The 17,989-nt window shown below is 35.0% G+C and overlaps 2 protein-coding genes across 2 annotated transcripts; one reads left to right on the top strand and one right to left on the bottom strand.

The window, feature by feature from the left end:
* Positions 1-550: 550 nt before the first annotated feature.
* Positions 551-3,302, top strand: LOC126794397 (omega-hydroxypalmitate O-feruloyl transferase-like). Its single transcript, XM_050521106.1, has 3 exons — positions 551-626; positions 941-1,422; positions 2,164-3,302. Exons 2-3 carry the CDS (start codon positions 982-984, stop codon positions 3,022-3,024), a joined length of 1,302 nt encoding a protein of 433 aa, XP_050377063.1. The 5' UTR covers positions 551-626; positions 941-981; the 3' UTR covers positions 3,025-3,302.
* A 3,962-nt stretch (positions 3,303-7,264) lies between these two features.
* Positions 7,265-8,002, bottom strand: LOC126795978 (auxin-responsive protein SAUR71-like). Its single transcript, XM_050522712.1, has one exon. It carries the CDS (start codon positions 7,914-7,916, stop codon positions 7,392-7,394), a length of 525 nt encoding a protein of 174 aa, XP_050378669.1. The 5' UTR covers positions 7,917-8,002; the 3' UTR covers positions 7,265-7,391.
* Between the last annotated feature and the right edge of the window lie 9,987 nt (positions 8,003-17,989).

The following is a 17,989-nucleotide window of genomic DNA, read 5'->3' as shown; positions in this document are numbered from 1 at the left end:
GAATGATCTGATGGTACTTTCTAACTTCCACACTAGTCCCAAGCAACTTGTAATAATGGCATATATCAATTGGAAATGAAACATAATCAGACTTGAATCACTTGCAGCCTTGCAGGAGGTAAATTATTAAGAAGGCAGTACATCATTATTTATATTAATTATTAAGAGCATGGAACTCAATTTTCTCAAACAAAAACAAAAAAAAGACCTGTAGACCAAGCAACCTAGCATATACTGCGGACGACTGCCATGCCAACTAACCCTAATACATATCTCTGGTAAATTTTTGGTTCATTGGACAGTACCCTACACAGCTCATATGATACACATTGAGTTGCCAAATTTGCAGAGGAAGACCAAATATTAAGAGGGTATTCTCTTCTCCACTAAAAGATCTTTGCGTAATCAATTAAACACAATAGTTTAGTCCATATCATAATGTAAACGTCCAATAACTTAATTGTCAAGCAAACACAACTAAATGTAAGCTCGTACTCCCAGCTACTCCTATATATATAGTTATAAACTTGTAACACAATATAGAGAGGCATTTGCACATCCGAGCTAATTGCAACCATTTGCTGACAAGTTGGTCATTAGTCTCAACATTCCCTGCAGAGGACGAGGTATAATACTTCAGCTTGCTAGTTCTTATATATTTTCCCTTTATAGAGTTTCAAGTTCCATATGCATTTGGAGTTATAACGCTCGCAGCATTTTTTTGTAGATATATGTATTGATATAGTATCAAGAACATACTTGATCCATGATATCCAGATTAATACTCATTAAACTTATAATTAGAAAAGAAAATTCGTGTACACAAGCACCACAACTGATAAAGAATTTCTGTAGTGATTTAGTCATGAAGTTTAACTTGCATGAATAGGTTGGCAATGGGTCACCTACATATCTCTTACTTTGTTTGAGCATCAATTAGGTGCTGCTTGGCTGTTCAAGCTTGAGGGAATCAATATTGTGATGGGGGATAACAGTTACAAAACCTTTGAGCTTACTGTCAAGAAAGAAGAACCAACTCTCGTACCTCCTGCAGAAGACACGGACAAGGGCCTCTACTTCCTCTCAAATCTTGATCAGAACATTGCGGTCAGAGTTCGTACCTTGTACTATTATAAATCAGATATAAAAGGGAATAAGGATGTTGCGGAAATCATGAAGAAAGCCTTGTCAAGGGTTCTTGTTCCTTATTATCCAATGGCAGGAAGGTTAAGTATAAGCACAGAGGGGAAGCTGATAGTGGATTGCACAGGAGATGGAGCTGTGTTTGTGGAAGCGGAAGCTAACTGTGAAATGGAGGAGATGGGAGATATTACGAAGCCAGATTCTGTAATTCTTGCGAATCTGATTTATGATATTCCTGGTGCCAAGAACATACTGGAGATTCCTCCTTTGGTTGCTCAGGTTTGAGTTTTTATTACTTTACAATTTCCTAAACCCTTATTATGTGCGCTTCAGCGCTTGTTGTTCAGATCCTTTTAGCTATCATGGAGAGCTTTTAGAAAAAAGAAAAAAACTAGTGATCAATCAGTGTACTTAGAAATATAAAGTAAAATATATACTGTTTTCAACATTAATTTTTCTATTTAAGGATAGGATAGAATGTTCTCTACTTATTGAAAATAGGTACCACAAAAATTAGCGGGATATTAATATATCGGTAAATTAATAATTTATTAATTTATAAAAGTATAATAAATATTTTTTTCACTTTTTTAAAGAAAAAAGTTTTACTTCATTCATGCATCACATTGTTGGATTTATCACAGATACCGTTATTCAAAAAATTATGTTGTTCGATGTATTATATTATTTTTATTAAATAATAATTAAATCAACAAAAAATTAATGAAATCCTTAAAAACGTAAAATTTATTATATAAATCATAACATTATTAATTTATATATTCGATGGGGTCTATATGAATTCTCAAATTTCTATTATCTTACAAATTTAGCGAATTATTAAATTAGCACGTTAACCCTAGTCGGGACCGACAAACAATATTATTTTAGCGAAATTATTAATTAATTAAATATTAATCTAACGAGGTTCTACTATATATATAGTTTAACAATTATGTTTCTGCTTTCCTCTTATCAACATCTAGCACAAGCCATCTAAGCTGTGAGCTATAATTCTAGGTGACTAGGTTCAGATGTGGAGGATTTGTCCTTGGGTTATGTATGAACCATTGTATGAATGATGGGATTGCTGCCATGGAATTTGTGAACTCATGGGGTGAGACTGCTAGAGGCTTGCCTCTTAAGGTTGCTCCGTTTATAGACAGAAGCATACTTGAAGCCCGACACCCACCAAAATTAGAATTTCCTCACCATGAATTTGCTCAGATTGAAGATATATCTGATACCTCAAAACTGTATGAAGAAGAAGAAATGGTTTATAGGTCTTTCTGTTTTGAGCCAGAGAAGCTCGAAAAGCTCAAGAAAATGGCCATGGAAGATGGTATTCTTGACAAATGTACTTTATTTGTAGCACTCTCTGCCTTTGTTTGGAGAGCAAGGACAAGGGCCTTAAGGATGGTACCAGACCAGAAAACAAAGCTGCTCTTCGCCGTTGATGGACGATCAAAATTTGAGCCACCTATACCAAAAGGCTACTATGGAAATGCAGTTGTGTTGACAAATGCATTATGCAGTACAGGGGAGCTATTAGAGAATCCATTATCATTTGCTGCTGGGCTAGTTAATGAGGCAATTGACAGGGTTAGTGATAGTTATATGAGATCAGTCATAGACTACTTTGAAGTCACAAGAGCTAGGCCTTCTTTGGCAGCAACTCTTTTGATAACAACATGGTCTAGGCTTGCCTTCCACACTACTGATTTCGGTTGGGGAGAGCCTGTGTTTTCGGGGCCTGTGGGTTTGCCTGAGAAGGAAGTCATCTTGTTCCTTCCTCATGGGGAAGACCGGAGAAGCATTAATGTGTTTTTGGGAATGCCAGCTTCTGCTATGAAGGTGTTTGAAAAGCTGATGCAGATTTAAAACTTCAAATGGTTAAGAAGTAGAACCAATACTTAACCCCAATTTATTTCAAACAGTGAAGAAGGAAATCATGGGAATAAAAGTGTACTAGAGCTTGCAGTTCTTATCTTTCTGTTCTCTTTCATTTGGATGTGTATATTATTCATGCTGATGAGGGTACGTACTAATTGTTCTTCCAGCAATTCATGAAGATACTTTGTGGACTTAGTCAGGGATGTGATGTTGTATGCTACTGATGTAATTTTGTATTGAAATTTAATAAACAAGTGCTTGTTACAGAGGAGGGTGAGTATTGGTTAGCCTTTTCCACATTTATAGTTTGAAATTGTACATGACCTCCTATAACCAAAATATTGAGCTTGCAGTTCATATGCATCATGCATGCATGTTTTTACGCAGATGAGGGGGACTAATTTCTTCTGCACATGTTGCACGTTAAGTACTTCTGAATCTGATCGGTGACTTAGTATATGTCCAAAATGAAAATTTTAATTTAGTTTACAAAAGTACCACGTAAGCATTTGTCTAAATGAGACTTATCGTTTAAAAAACTATTTTTTATTTAGTCAAGATAAAATTATGGTCTTTTTTTCTAACGTTAGGATCTGTCTAAATGAGATCTATCATTTAAAAATCTATCTTCCAAATGATGTCAAAAATAAAAAATTCAATTAGACCATAAACTTACCCGTTAAGTTTTGTTCAAAATAAAATTTTCAAATTTGACAAAAAGTACCATGTTAGGATATTTCTAAATAAAACCTATTGTAAAAAAAACTCAACTACTATTTGGGCGAGATAAAATATTAGTCTTTTTTTATTTTATAAATAATTCAAGACTCCAAGTGACGTCGAAAATGAAAAATTCAATTTGCAGCCTAAACCCAAAGAGATTGATCTGTGCAAGTATATTTGTGAGTCATATTTGTGACCATCAGGCGAAATGTGGCCAAGTTAGTTTGGGGACATTTCGGTATAAAAGAAGCAAGGAAATGTAATTATATTAGGTCACGAAGATGGAAGTGGATCCCCTCCTGATTTATTTTTACCTGATCTTTTTCTTAACCTTTGAGGCTGATGGAGATGACGGCACGTGGCTTCAATGAATCCAATGGTCTACACTTCCTCATTCCTTAACCCATACTTTCTTTCTTCTCTTTTTTCTTCTTTTTTCTTCTTTTTTCTTTCTTCCCTCTCTCTCTCCTCTGTTAACTCCCAGTACCGCTCAATCGCTCCTTCTATCAGATGAATTAAAAAAAAATGATAAAACCTAATCCTATCTCATAACCCCTCTCCTGTGCAACACTCCATATCTAACTAGTTGAGTTCTGAGTCTTGTTCCCATGAATCAATTCTATTTTTTTTCTTTCTTCATAGAAAAGATAAAGATCGATCAAATGAAAAGTGAGCAGACCCAACTCATATAAAAAGTCAATCTCTAATAACAGTCCTTCAAACTCTGAAAACCCAATTCGTATATGAATATTCACCTATGTTACACGGACACGGCAAAGAGTGTAGTGTCGGCGTGTCGGACACGCCGATACGACACGATACGCCTTTTTCTCGTATTTGACACGCCAGGTGGCGTATCAGGAAATTTTGACTTTTCGACACGTTGACTGATACGCCATGTCAGCCATTTAAACCGTGCTCCTCCGATCTCCGTACTCACACTTCAGCGGCAATAGCTGAGCCTCCCGACGTCTTCTGCTGCCACACCATGTCTCTTGGTTCTTCTTCTAGCCCGCCACAACGCAAGAGAAGCTCCACAAAGTCACCGGAGCTCGAGAAATCGGCAACGGGTCCCCACTGCCTCAAAACTCAGACTTGCGGGAATCGAGCTGATGTCGAATCTGCGGGTATAATTATAGAGAGGGGACAGAGGCGGTCGCGGTGGTGGTGGTCTCGTGGCGAGGCGTCGCCGGAAAGCGGCAGTGCGGCCTGGAGAAGGTGGCGTTGGGTAGGAGAGAGAGAAAGAGAAGGCCGAGGGAGAGAGAAGAGGTGAGGTGATTGTGTGTGGGCTAGGTGTAGGGTTTTTGGGTCTTTATAAGTTGATCCAATGGCTGAGATAAGATGAAGGGAATTAACGGTTGAAATAAAATTGGAAATAAGAATTTTTGAAAAGTACTTTTAAACATTTCCAAAAAAACAAAGACTTCTAAAATTTGTCGAAAATAAACCAAATGTCAGAAAATTATTCTGCGAATATTCATACGCTCGTAATGATGTGTAGTTTAATAATAAAAATAATAAACTACAAATTCGACATTTCGGAAAAATTGTGTAATGGATGAGTTTTGCAACTTTAAAGTGATATTTTTAATTTATTTTAGGTATATAAAAATATATAATTATTATTAATTTGCCGTATCGAAACTGTGTCGGATGATAGGTTTTTGAAATTCGCCGTGTCGCCGCATCCATGTATGTGTCCGTGCAACATAGATATTCACCCATAAAATGATTCTAATTTAAGATCGGAGATCAAAGATGTTGGCCCAGACATATAGAGTGATTTCATTGTTTACTGAAGTATACAATTTTCTATCCCTCTCTATGAAGATGAAGTTGAAGAAGAATGAATGTCGGAGTAGTAGTTTGTGAAGCAATTATATATTGATATTGAAAAGCAATAAAGCCTTCTGTGTTCATCGAGAGAGAGAGAGAGAGAGAGAAGTTAGGGATTCAGTTTTGCTCACCCCCACTCTTGGGGGGGGGGTCATATTACCACCCTATGAAATCTTGCCGCATCAACACGAAGAGGCCGATGCGGAGGCCAACGGTGAAGACACGCGTGATGAGGGCGAGGAGGCTGATGCAATTACGGGCGCGGATCACGAAAAGTGTGGTGGGTGCGGAGGACACGGCGAAGGGTTCAGAGTCATCGTTGGAGTTGGAGTTTTCCACGGTAATGGAGGAGGAGGAAGAGGTTGTGGTGGTGGTGGTGGTGGTGGTAGTGGCGCGGAGAGGTTTGGAGGCATTGGTTGGGGTGTAAAAGGCAGAGGAGGACGGTGATCGGCGGAGGGAGTGGAGTGGAGGAGCGGAGTTTGATAATGCGAGGAGGTTTGGTTGGTCGGGGAGAGTGAGAGAGGACTGGGAGAGACAAGACGAGAGAGAGAGGTAGAAGGAGGGGAAGGTAATATGACGCCCCAAGATTGGGGGGTGAGCAAATCTGAATCCAGAAGTGAGAAGAATAGGAAGCCACGTGTCATTATTTTATAAAAGATCAGGTAGCTCAGGCAAAAAAAAGAGCTCCGGAGAGGATCCGCATCCCAAGAGATGGCCGGACCATTTCATTTTGTCTTCAAAATTAAAACATATGTGCTTAGTTTCTAATGTATATTGAAAAAAAAAATCGTATAATGCTGCCAAACTCAATAGTTTTGATGCATATATTTGTACGTTGACATTCTCTTATAATATGAAAGATTATGATTATTTATCGACTTAAATGCGTTGTTTGTAGAGATACTTAAAATTGAGCTTGAACTGTAGGAAAATACTTTTCAATAAGATGATAGAATAAGAATAATACTCATTAAGTTCGAGTAAACAAATTGATCCACCATTTCAAAAAAAAAAAACAAATTGATCCAAATTATTCATATAACTATCTATGATATGAGTGCTTGTGGTGGTAGTGGGTGGTAGTGGATTGTTTAAGAATTTAAGTGATCCTTCTTGGAAAATTAATTGATCATTCAATCAACTTGCAACACGTACTAGGATGGGAGATCGACTAAGAAAATATTATCTCTATCATGATTTTTGTGTGATAGAGACTTTTTCCAAATGCTAATGTTTTACTTTGTTGAAAGGATGATCACGCTTATAGTATTTAGGGCTACGATAATCTTAATTAAACATTTTATGTAAGCACACGAGACACATTAGTATACATGAGCCGGGAAGCATATTGTAGCTAATTAAGGCCTGGGTATTACAAAAGATCAAGTTGATAAGAATTGGTCATCCTCACCAAATAACTATACGCATTTCTTCGAGTATAATGATTTTCCAAATGATGTGCTATACGACATGGTTAATTGTATGATAATTTGAAAAGAAATTACACCATAAATTGTAAAAGCTCTAGTTTTTTTTTTGAGGACGATTATTTTTGTTTCTAAAGCAGATAGTCTTCATATCGTACTCATATTTTCAAAAATATATAACACGCGGTGTTCTTGCTTGAAAAATAAAATGAAGGTACATAATTATTTACCCAAATTCCCAAAGCATGTATAAACAAATGATTTCTCCGGTTCTCCCAGCTACCACTCAGTATCAATTATCAACCAGTGAATTTGAACGAATGAATAAACAAAGTAATGATATGTACATGGTTAAGCACTGGTGAAGGGCTAATTAAGGAGCCTATAAGCACCACCACTGCAGCCCTTGTTTATTCTGAAATCTGAATGAAGAGGACGAGCTGAACCGAAGAGAGCTCGCATCAAACAGCAACTATTGGGACTGATCATATCTTCAATGATATCGCCCTCTATTACTGTCAAAACATCGTAGAACAAATCCACATCACAAGGAAGCAAAAGTGGACCATCATTTCTGTACCCATACACCATTGCTGCATCCTCTAACAGCGCCTTGAACAACGGATGGTTAGCAAACTCCGTCTTCACAACAAACCGTTGTTTTTCGGGACCAACGTAGACTGAGAAGCTCCCGGCCGGAGCTACTCGACCGGCCTTGTTCTTCTTCCGCTCGCTAGTAGTACTACCAGTGATAGTATCGCAATTCCATAATCTTCTCTTCGTCATTGAACTGAGTGCTGCACACGCTTTGCTGGTTTGTTTAAAAAAACTACTGCATTGCGTCCACGACTTCTTAATCAAATTCTTTCTCGACTTTCCCTTCATCATATCCATGTATGCCAAGAAACTAAAAGTAGTATGAAGATTGTGGTTTCCGGTAAATATTAAATTTTCTGGAGCGCGCGCTTGTCTTTCTGGGATTAAACAAGAAAGGATAAGATCCAGATTGATGAGAAGAGCAGGAGGAGCTCGAGGATTATATTATATATGAGTGCCTCTGTTTGGGAAAGCAATAAATGAATGAGGATGACTTCTTGACAAAGTCAAAGATAATCCGGGAGACTAAAAATGTTTTTCAACTGCGTACGTGCGTCAATAGATCGATCAGCTGGCATGGTGGCGGCGGCGACTTCTTTTTGTCTTTTAATTTGTTTGGCTTTCTAAATTAAGTCTCACATGGGAACGTAGAAAGGCCTAATTATGGAAGGGAAGACGTACTACTCGGTGATATCCTACCCAACACTTTCAGAGGAAGGTGAACTAATTAATTAGCATGCATCCTCTTATTTAATTATTAGGCCTAGTTGTGTTGTGAACAAAATGACTTTTGAAGCAGTTGTGAGATGAAACAGTTACGGTGTTTGATAAACTGTTTTCTAAAAGTACTATTGGAATGCATAATTACTATATAAGATATGAATACTAAATTATAATGTAACTTTCAAGTCCAACTATTATACATTCAAAAACTATTTCTCTTGGCATATTATTGAAAAAATATATTTCTCTTGGTTAATTCATCTCTTTATATAGTTAATTTTCTTTTATATCAATTGTTAAAGATAATTCTTTTATTTAATTCATTATGCTCTTATCTCCCTTTTGTCGAGATCCATCCCCCATGTAAAAAATGAAATTGCAGATTCAAATAAAGGGAGAGATAGGCCGAAAAAGATGGAGGTTTGACCAATGAATTAATGGATGAGTGTGGTTTTGATTTATGGGTGAATGCATGGGTCAATTTAAAGTCTCAAATAAATATTAAATTTTTAGGTTCAATGTAATTTTTAAATCAGACAAGGAGAAAATAGGTAATTGAATAAGTTTATTTAATCAACCTCTGTGTTTTTCATCCGGTTCCGCAAAGCCGTTTCTAAAAGCTACCCTATAACAAATTTTGATTTTCTACTGTTAGCAACAACGCTTATGCCTAAAAACCAAAATCTTGAACTTACCAAACATCTCCATTAAATGCCAAAAGCGATTTTGGTCTAAAAGTCGGGTCCAAAAGCTACCCCGAACTGGCCCTTAGTACCATTGGTATTGGTCTAGCGACATCATTCTAGGAGCAAGTACAAGTAGGAGGTCGTGAGGTAGACTCGAAAAAAAAATTAATCATTGTGCTAAATTCTTCGATTAATTGAAAGTTATTTACTTTTTTTATAGTGTCTTAAATATTATGTAAAAAAAATGAGGTGTAGAATGTAACAAGTACGTAGTCGCCAAACTATAACACAAAATGATAGCATCATTTTTTCGAGGTTGATAACGATGATAATTGGCCCGTGTTCCTCAATATATCAAATCCTTGAAGGGCTGCTTGGACCGATGGTGGAAATTTACGCAATTTTTTTCCTCATAAGCATAAGTCCAAAAAAATGTATCGAATTGGAAATACATGCTTGCAATGGCGGAGCCACATTGGTGCCTATCGATGCCAGTGTACCAGTAAGCTTTATATAATTTTTGTAGTTACATATTCCAAGTTGTAGCAGTTTGGTGTAGTGGTCTGCACTTTTTGTTGTATAAAGAAATTCATATGTTCGATTCACACGAGAGTAAACATGCTTTTTTTTATTTTTCTTACTACTTTTTTGCTTTATTTTCATTTCTTCGATCTCAAGTCACTTTTTAACAAAACATCTATCCTTTTTTTATATATATCTTAAATCTTCACAGTGAATTGTTTGTTTTTGATAAATATTAATTTTAATTTTCGTTTGTGTAAAAAACTTAAATGCTACAAGTACAAAATCTCATTATGAGACACAATATTGTATGTATGTGCATTGTATTTTGTGCACCAGTAGACTTACAATTTTGGCTCTGCCACTGCATGCTTGGATTCCTGTGATCAATCAACGTACTATTTGACATGCATGCATGCTTGGATGAAAAACACTCAAATATACGTCATTTGTAATTTTGTATGCGAAGACTAGGAAATGAAGATATGCAATTGCCTCATGCAATCTAATCGCGCAACTTGTGTGCCTTGTTTATAAACATATGCTAAATATATAACGCCCATTCCTTCTTGTAGATGCCTTGTCTGGTCTTAATTGGCTCCAGTCTCCCTGCTAACATATAGCCCCAATTCTCTTAACTATGTACGTACGTATGTATGTATATATATATATATATCCTATTTCTTGTTTTATCGCTCGTGCGGGAGTTCGGGAGTGCGGGCGACTTAATTTGATAATCCTGATTCATGAATATCAACCAAGCTAGTTAACTTGGTCTTTCGATTTACTCGCAGGATTAATTGGAGGGAAGTCATCTCCTTCACTTCAACTAGCCACGGAATAGTCAAAAGACGTCGTTAGGAAATTAAAATGCACAAATATAACGTTTAAAATGAAAACACTGGGTCTGTGTACAGACTCGACAGAACAAAGATGAACTGGTTTTCGGCCGTGTATGTGTGGGGGTCAATTTCAATAGAGAACAAAGTGTCGACAAGACTTTGAATAAAATAAGCTAGTAATGTTGAAGTGTTGCATCATCCCACAGTATTGTGAGTAGCAGATTCTCTCTAAATAATATTATTGACATTCATCATGAGTCTTGTTCACTGACCTTGAGTTAGAGACTTATAGATGAACTTGTTATGATGTGAAGGAATGAAGGATTACACTAATTTCTTGAAAATATTAGACATGAAAATTGTGTGATATTTCAATTTTCTCTCATAGCTCAGCCAAATTATTTTTTTCTCTCATAGTTTCTTTCCTTTCTGGCTTAGCTTTAAGGCTGACAGACTAACAGTTGGCAATATAATTAATGTTAGGACTATCCGCATATATGTATATACTCTTATGAATTGTAACATAATATTCTACGTATAGTAGTTCACTATTTTTTCAAATTCATATTAAAATATTATACGAAAACTAAATAAACAATTTACGGTTCCAAGTACAGTAAAACTTTTATAAATTAATAAGCTTGGACTGACGAAATTTATTAATTTAATGATATATTAATATATCGATAAATTAATAAATTATAAATTTATCAATTAATTAATAACTCATTAATTTATCAAGATATGATAAATATATCTTTCACTTTTTTGAATAAAAAAGTTTTATTTTTTTCATACACCACATTGTTTAATTTTCGTAGATACCTTATTAATATATTATATCTTTTTTTATGTATTACATTATCTAAAAATATTATGTTATATAATATATCATTTTATGTTATTTAATGATAATTAAATTGATAAAAACTTTTAATGAAATCCTCATAAATGTAAAATTTATTATATATATTATATTATTATTAATTTATATATTCGATAGTAACTTAGGCTTCCTATCAAATAGGTCTGGAGTATTAATTTCTTAGCTAATGGCTTCTTGCCTTTAGTTACGGTTTGAGATGCACAATCTCGTTCACACGGTCAGTAGTTAACTATGAAATTCATGCTCAACCGTCATTAGATGTAAATCAAAGAGTTGAAAATAAAATAACTCAATTTTAAAAAGATTCTCCTCAACCTTAGATTTACATCTAATAGTGGTTGAGTATGACTTTTATGGTCAACTACTGATGGTTTAAACGAGACTGTTGAGATGCATATCTGATATGTAAAAAAAGTGACACGTGAACATATGTCTGGGGGTAGATTTGGTTGTTCATTCTTAATGTAAACTTATTACATATATATGTGGAACAATCTTGATGACACGCATGCTGTCGTTGATTTATATTGTGTGGATAGAGAAAATTCTATAATACAGCGCTGCATACAATGCAGCGTGAATTGTGACTATGAACAATAGTGAACAGTAATGACAGTAATATGAACATTAGTGAATAGTATTCGTGCACAGTTAGATAAACAGTGATAAAATGTAAAAACTAGATAGTAAACAATTATTACTACTTTATTATGAACCTATCTTTGTTTTCCTAGGAACTAGCCTTCAACATACCAATTACATTTCCTAGGCTGCTGCTTTGTCAAAAAGTAGAATAGCCCCTTTTAGGGGAAAAATGGTTGAAGTCACTGGTAAAAAAAATGTTCATGGCTATCATTTGAAGATATTCAAAGAACCAGTATTCAAAACGGAGAAGCTATTGGCTTTCAAGCATAAGATTGTTATGGATAATATCATATAAGCTTTCTATGAGGAAGACGAAGAACATATGTTGAAAAGTCTCAATGCCTTGACAGAGGAATTGTATGGAGTCCATGTAAAAGAAAAAGAAAAAAAAAAGAAAATTCGAAAGAAGGAGGTGCAATGATCAAGTATGTGGAAAGTCCTGAAAGCGCGTGAGTTCCTATTTCAGCCCTAAAAGAATTAGCATGGTGGGAATTTCACTATAAAATCGGAGATGGTAAAATACTTCCTTCAACCTTGACAATAGTTTCTAGCCCATATTATGGGAGATATCTTGTAAATGTTCAAACCGAACACCCTCAGAAGCAGAAGCTATGGCTCATTGAGAATGGATTTGTGCACAATCTTTGGACTAAGTCAAACGAGGACCTATAGGGTTTTCCAGAAATCATAACTCAGACAGTAAAGAACATTCATCCAGTTGGATGCATCTTGAGACTGAAATTCATTTCTACCCCTCCAGAATGTGAAGTGGTGCATAGATGCAGAAGTTACATTTCTCCATATCACTATGTGAGAATTATTCAGGGTCCGATCAAGAGTTCAAAAGATTCAGGGAAAAATGGTAATCGCAACAATAGCATTCCGTGGATGAAAGTCATGGGCATAATGTGCATCAAAAACATGGTTCGAAGAGATTATGAGTCCAGTCTTTTAGCTAGTGGAGAAAAAATTATGACTGTGAAGATGAAGAATACTACAATGTCATAAACATGATGGAAAAGTGAGCTGCCGAAGCATCCAAACAAGGAACGTGAAGCTGCCGACACATCCAAACAAATAAAAACGTCTATTTCTGCTGAGTTGCCGACGGATCCAAATAAAACGTGAAGCTGGCGACACATCCAAATAATAAAAATGTCTCTTTCTGCTTTTGTGAAATAGTTGGATCATTCTAGCAAAAACCATCATTTCACCAGAGAATCTATCATTAAAAAGATTAACCCTTTCATGGAGTTGCTAACCGAAGGAAAAAAGGAAGAACATGTTAAGCAAGTTCAGACTAGTAGATTTAACAACTACATTACCATATGACTAAAGTTCAGCCATAACACAATTATTACACATTATATTGTTTTTTTTTCTTGAAGTTCTTTATGAGAAATTTTAGCAAACACTAATAATTCAAGTCTAGAGACTATTGCAATTACTATAATGATAAAAAATAAATATTTACCTTCGAGTGTATGATGAATTTATATATTTGTAGTACGTAAATAAACAAACTTATAAATCAATACTCACCATGCTCCGTTAATTTTTATTTTTTTACCTAAATAGTACTTAATGTAAAAAGCATGTGGAAATAGTATCCGCTACATACGGTACAGCGCTGCACAGTAGTTGAATCCGTGTGGATACCACCTTAATTTCTTGAATTATCATGTACACAATAGTCATTAACATATCAACTTTTGAATGAATAAAATAATTAATGATGATGCTATTTACAAAGTTAACTAAAACTGATTCATTTTAAGCATTGGGGATGGACTAAAAAGCTGATAGCCACCTCTTAAAACTGAATGATAACTACGAGTTAGACGAAATAATTTTTTTATCAAAGACCAGTTGGAATTGCTCATTTCCTCATCGATGTTATTCATGCTCTCCATCTCTGCCAGAACATTGTAGAACAAATTCACGTCACAAGGAAGCAACAGCGGACCGTCATTTCTGTACCCATACTCCAATGCAGCATCCTCTAATTAACGGCAACATGAACAATGGGTGATTAGCAAACTCCGTCTTCACCACAAACCGTTGTTTTTGGGGTCCGACGTAGACTGAGAAATACCCCACTGGAGTTACTTGACCGGCCTCCTTCCGCTTGTCATTGCTAGTATTGCAACTCCTGGAATAGGGTGTTGTGCTCCGGAGGGCCGGCCCTGAGAGATTTAAGGTACGGTGCGGGAAAAAAAAAACCCTTATACAATTTTTTTATTCAAAAGAAGAAGAAAAATTTGAGGTTTGGTACCTAGAGATTCGAAACAAAACTTGAAATATTCTTTAATGACAAAACCAAAAAGAAAAATAGGAAATTATATGAATCTCCAAACTCACAAACCGTCAAATTTAAAATATTAGAGTAATCTTATTTAGAAATTGAGTGTGCGAAATTGAGAGATGATGAAGAATTGTGAAGGATCACAAATTTCTAGAGGTAACAGAGAAAAAAGTTTTCGTTTAGGAGAACATCAATCGGCAGCCGAACTCTTTGATTCATACAATGGGTATTCTTCATAATGAAGAGAAAAGTCTAAAAGATCAAGAATTTAAGATAAAAATATTGAATTGTAAAATACTTAAGTCTGAAGGTCGAAAAAAAAAGAAAAGGAGAATGCGAGAAACATGATATTGATTGACAAAGCGTGGTTTTTAATTAATAAACAAACATAAAAAATTAGTACTTTTGCCTTCAGCTCAGTGCGGGTCTCCGACGGGTACCGCTGGTTTGTTTTGGTAGAGTAGGGCGTACCCTCCACGCCTTGGTAGTGAGATTCTTTAATTTGTCGACTCCACCTTTACCATAGCCATGTATTCGATATCGATCGAGTAAGTTGTGATCGATCAACTAAGTTCCTGGGAAGTTCTGTGGTAAGTGTTTTAGAGCCTTATATTTTATTTTTTCTGGGAAATGAAACAGTAGAATTATATCGAAGAATTATTCAGAGGGTGGTCAATACTGAAGAAGAGGGCTAGCTCGGGGATTATATATACATTTGGATCGATAGCCGGCAAAACAGATGAACAGACTAGTTTGAATCAGTAGTTGACGAAGTCATCATAATATGAACGACCGCTCTTCAACTCTCGTTCGTCAATTGATGATCGATGATTGGTACGGTAGCCTACTTCATTTTGTCTTATATTTGTTCTTTCCTTTAATTACAGCTTCTAATTCTGATATATGCTTTATGTGATTGGATTCGGACAAAACTACATATTATCATAATTTCAAGTTGATGCTTGTGATTTTCAATTTTTATAAGCTAGTGTCTTATGCAATATGCACCATATGGTGTGTGTCTATATATTAAGTCTCTATCCAAAGTGAAGATTCACTCTGAAATTACAGAGTGAAGTTCTAATTTTGACACACTTTTCGGTCAAATATTTTCACCATAAGCGATTCAATATTTAGGTATGCTATTCAAGATCCTCTCTACAAAATTTCATCTAATTCGGACATCGTTAATGTATTGAAATTAGATTAAATCAATGAATGAATTAAAACTGTTTAACGTGAACCGTTCGTGTAAATCTCAATTTTGAAAGCTTAAACCATTGTCAAATTGAATAAAAATTTGTAGAGATGATCTTGAATAACATACCTAAATATTAAATCGTTTATGGTGAAAATATTTGACCGAAAAATGTGCTAAAATTGGAATTTCACTATGTAATTTCAGAGTGAAGCTGATAGAGACTGTAATTTTGTGGAGATGATCTAGACGTTATAACCTAGATATTGGACGGTGGAGATGTGAAAACTCGATCGAAAAATTGGTCATAAATGAAAATCCGTACTTTACGCTAAGATAAAAACCTCTTTACCTGAAAAGCCTTTTATATATATACATATATATATATATACTATCACCGTTGAGGTTTGGCTCAGTGAAATGAAAGTTTATGTAAAAGTAATTACAAATAATCCAATAACATAACTAGAAAGATCTTAAAGAATAATAATTTGAATCGACATAACCAAAAGAACATTTCAGTTACATGTTAAGACACCATAGATCTGTAGTTAAATGATGTGATCATCAGTATATATGCTTAGTTTTATTTATGTTCACTTTCTTTTGATTAAAACATTGTGCGCAGATCGAATAACGAATAACAATACCCAAATTTTTCGATCAGGTATCCAACGTACCATGTAATTGCTTTCTTTCAATTGGAGACTGGACATAGACTAGCTTTGAGTTAATCTGATAGCTGGAAATAAAGTAACTAAATTGCAATTCGATCAATCCATTGCAATAGATTAAAACTATGAACTGTGTGTTTGTGAATAATTGACAGGTATTACTGTCTTTGTAGCCTTTTTTTTTTTTGAGAATGTCTGTCTTTGTAGCCTTATATAGCTTGTTGAAGGCAATGGCGGGGATGCATATATGGAGTGCATATGTATATATATACATTTACAATTTAATAAGAATGAATGACCGAGTATAACTCCGCTGCCATTAATTAGTAGCCCGTTAGAATTTTGTATGAACGATCAGTGTGAACACTACTACTTATTGCAATTTGAAAACTTGACGAGTATATATAGAGTGAAGTACTAATTTTAGTATATTTTTCGGTTAAATTTTTTCATTACAAGTAATTTAATATTTAGGTATGTTATTCAAAATCATATCTGTAAAGTTTCATTCAATTTGACGATAACCGAATTAGATGAAATTTTGCAGATATGATCTTGAATAACATACTTAAATATTGAATCACTTGTGATGAAAACATTTGACCGAAAAGTGTGCGAAAATTAGAACTTCACTATGTATTTTCAGAGTGAATGTTTACTCTGGATATAGATTATATATAACACATCATGACCCTTCCACTAAGAGATCCCTTTTTCAGTTTAAAAAAAAGATAGGTCACTTGACCAACTTCTCGATTATATTTTCACATCTCCACCATTAAACTTCTAGAGTCTAATGTATAGATCACATCTGTAAAATTTCAGCCAAAATGGAGGTGTTTAAGACATTCAAAACTGAAATTTAAATTTATAAACATGAACGGTTTTGGTTTGACATATTTGGTGCGTCCATTTTTTCACCAAGTTTGATACCTTAATGATCACCATTTTGGCTGAAATTTTACAGATGTGATTTACACATTAGACTCTAAAAATTAAATGGTGGAGATGTGAAAATGTAATCAAACAATCGGTAAATGAACTATCCTTTTAAAATACTCAAAAAAATAATCCATTAGTGGAAGGGGCACGTATAACACATAACCATTTAACAAAACGTTGAATTTCCGGTTGATACATTGATTTATGCCCTAGCAGCCCCGGCCATGGGAATTTTTTTTTCCCATAATTCCTCCTGAAGAGCACAATCGTATATATTCAAGTCGTTCTACGCGTAGACTTGGAGAAGATCGATCGAGCACGTTTAATTAATCGTGTAATTGCCATATAAGCTCTCAATCGATGATCCTGGCATGGGTTAGAACTTATAGTGATTAATTAAGCTTGATTGAGATACTAGCTTGCAGTGATTAAAATACTAATCTGTGGAGCACCATATTCCTCCAGCATGGCCTTGTCTTATCCTTACAAGGTCGAAGATTTAGTTGATAACTTGATTCGACTAGCCAGCAGCCAAAGAATATAAGATAGCAGTAAACGTTGAATCTTTACTTCAATATTCCTTATTGGGTCAAATTAAACATGAAACGTGTAGTATTGGCAATTTAGAACTTAGGTTAAAGGAAAAGGGATGTGTTTTCGACAAAAAGGGCATAGGATAGTTTTTGGCCTTTTCTATTTCGTTTTTCTTGATCTGATAAATTGACTATTGTGTGATGGAGCAGTGGGAGCACCGTTTCTTCTGGATTCAAATTTGTTCACCCCCACCCAAGGGGTGATATTATTACCTCCCAATAGAAAACAGTCACGTACAACCCCAGGTTATTATAGACTTAACTATAGTTAGGTTAATTAATTATCAAAAATAAAAATAAAAATTTACTCTCTCTCTCTCTCAAAACTGAAACTCTGCAACTATGGCCGATTAT

This window comes from Argentina anserina, chromosome 5 (genome assembly GCF_933775445.1).
Source record: "Argentina anserina chromosome 5, drPotAnse1.1, whole genome shotgun sequence".
Taxonomy (NCBI): Eukaryota; Viridiplantae; Streptophyta; class Magnoliopsida; order Rosales; family Rosaceae; genus Argentina; species Argentina anserina.
The sequence above is the reverse complement of the archived record's forward strand: the minus strand, read 5'-3'. Positions and strand labels throughout refer to the sequence as shown.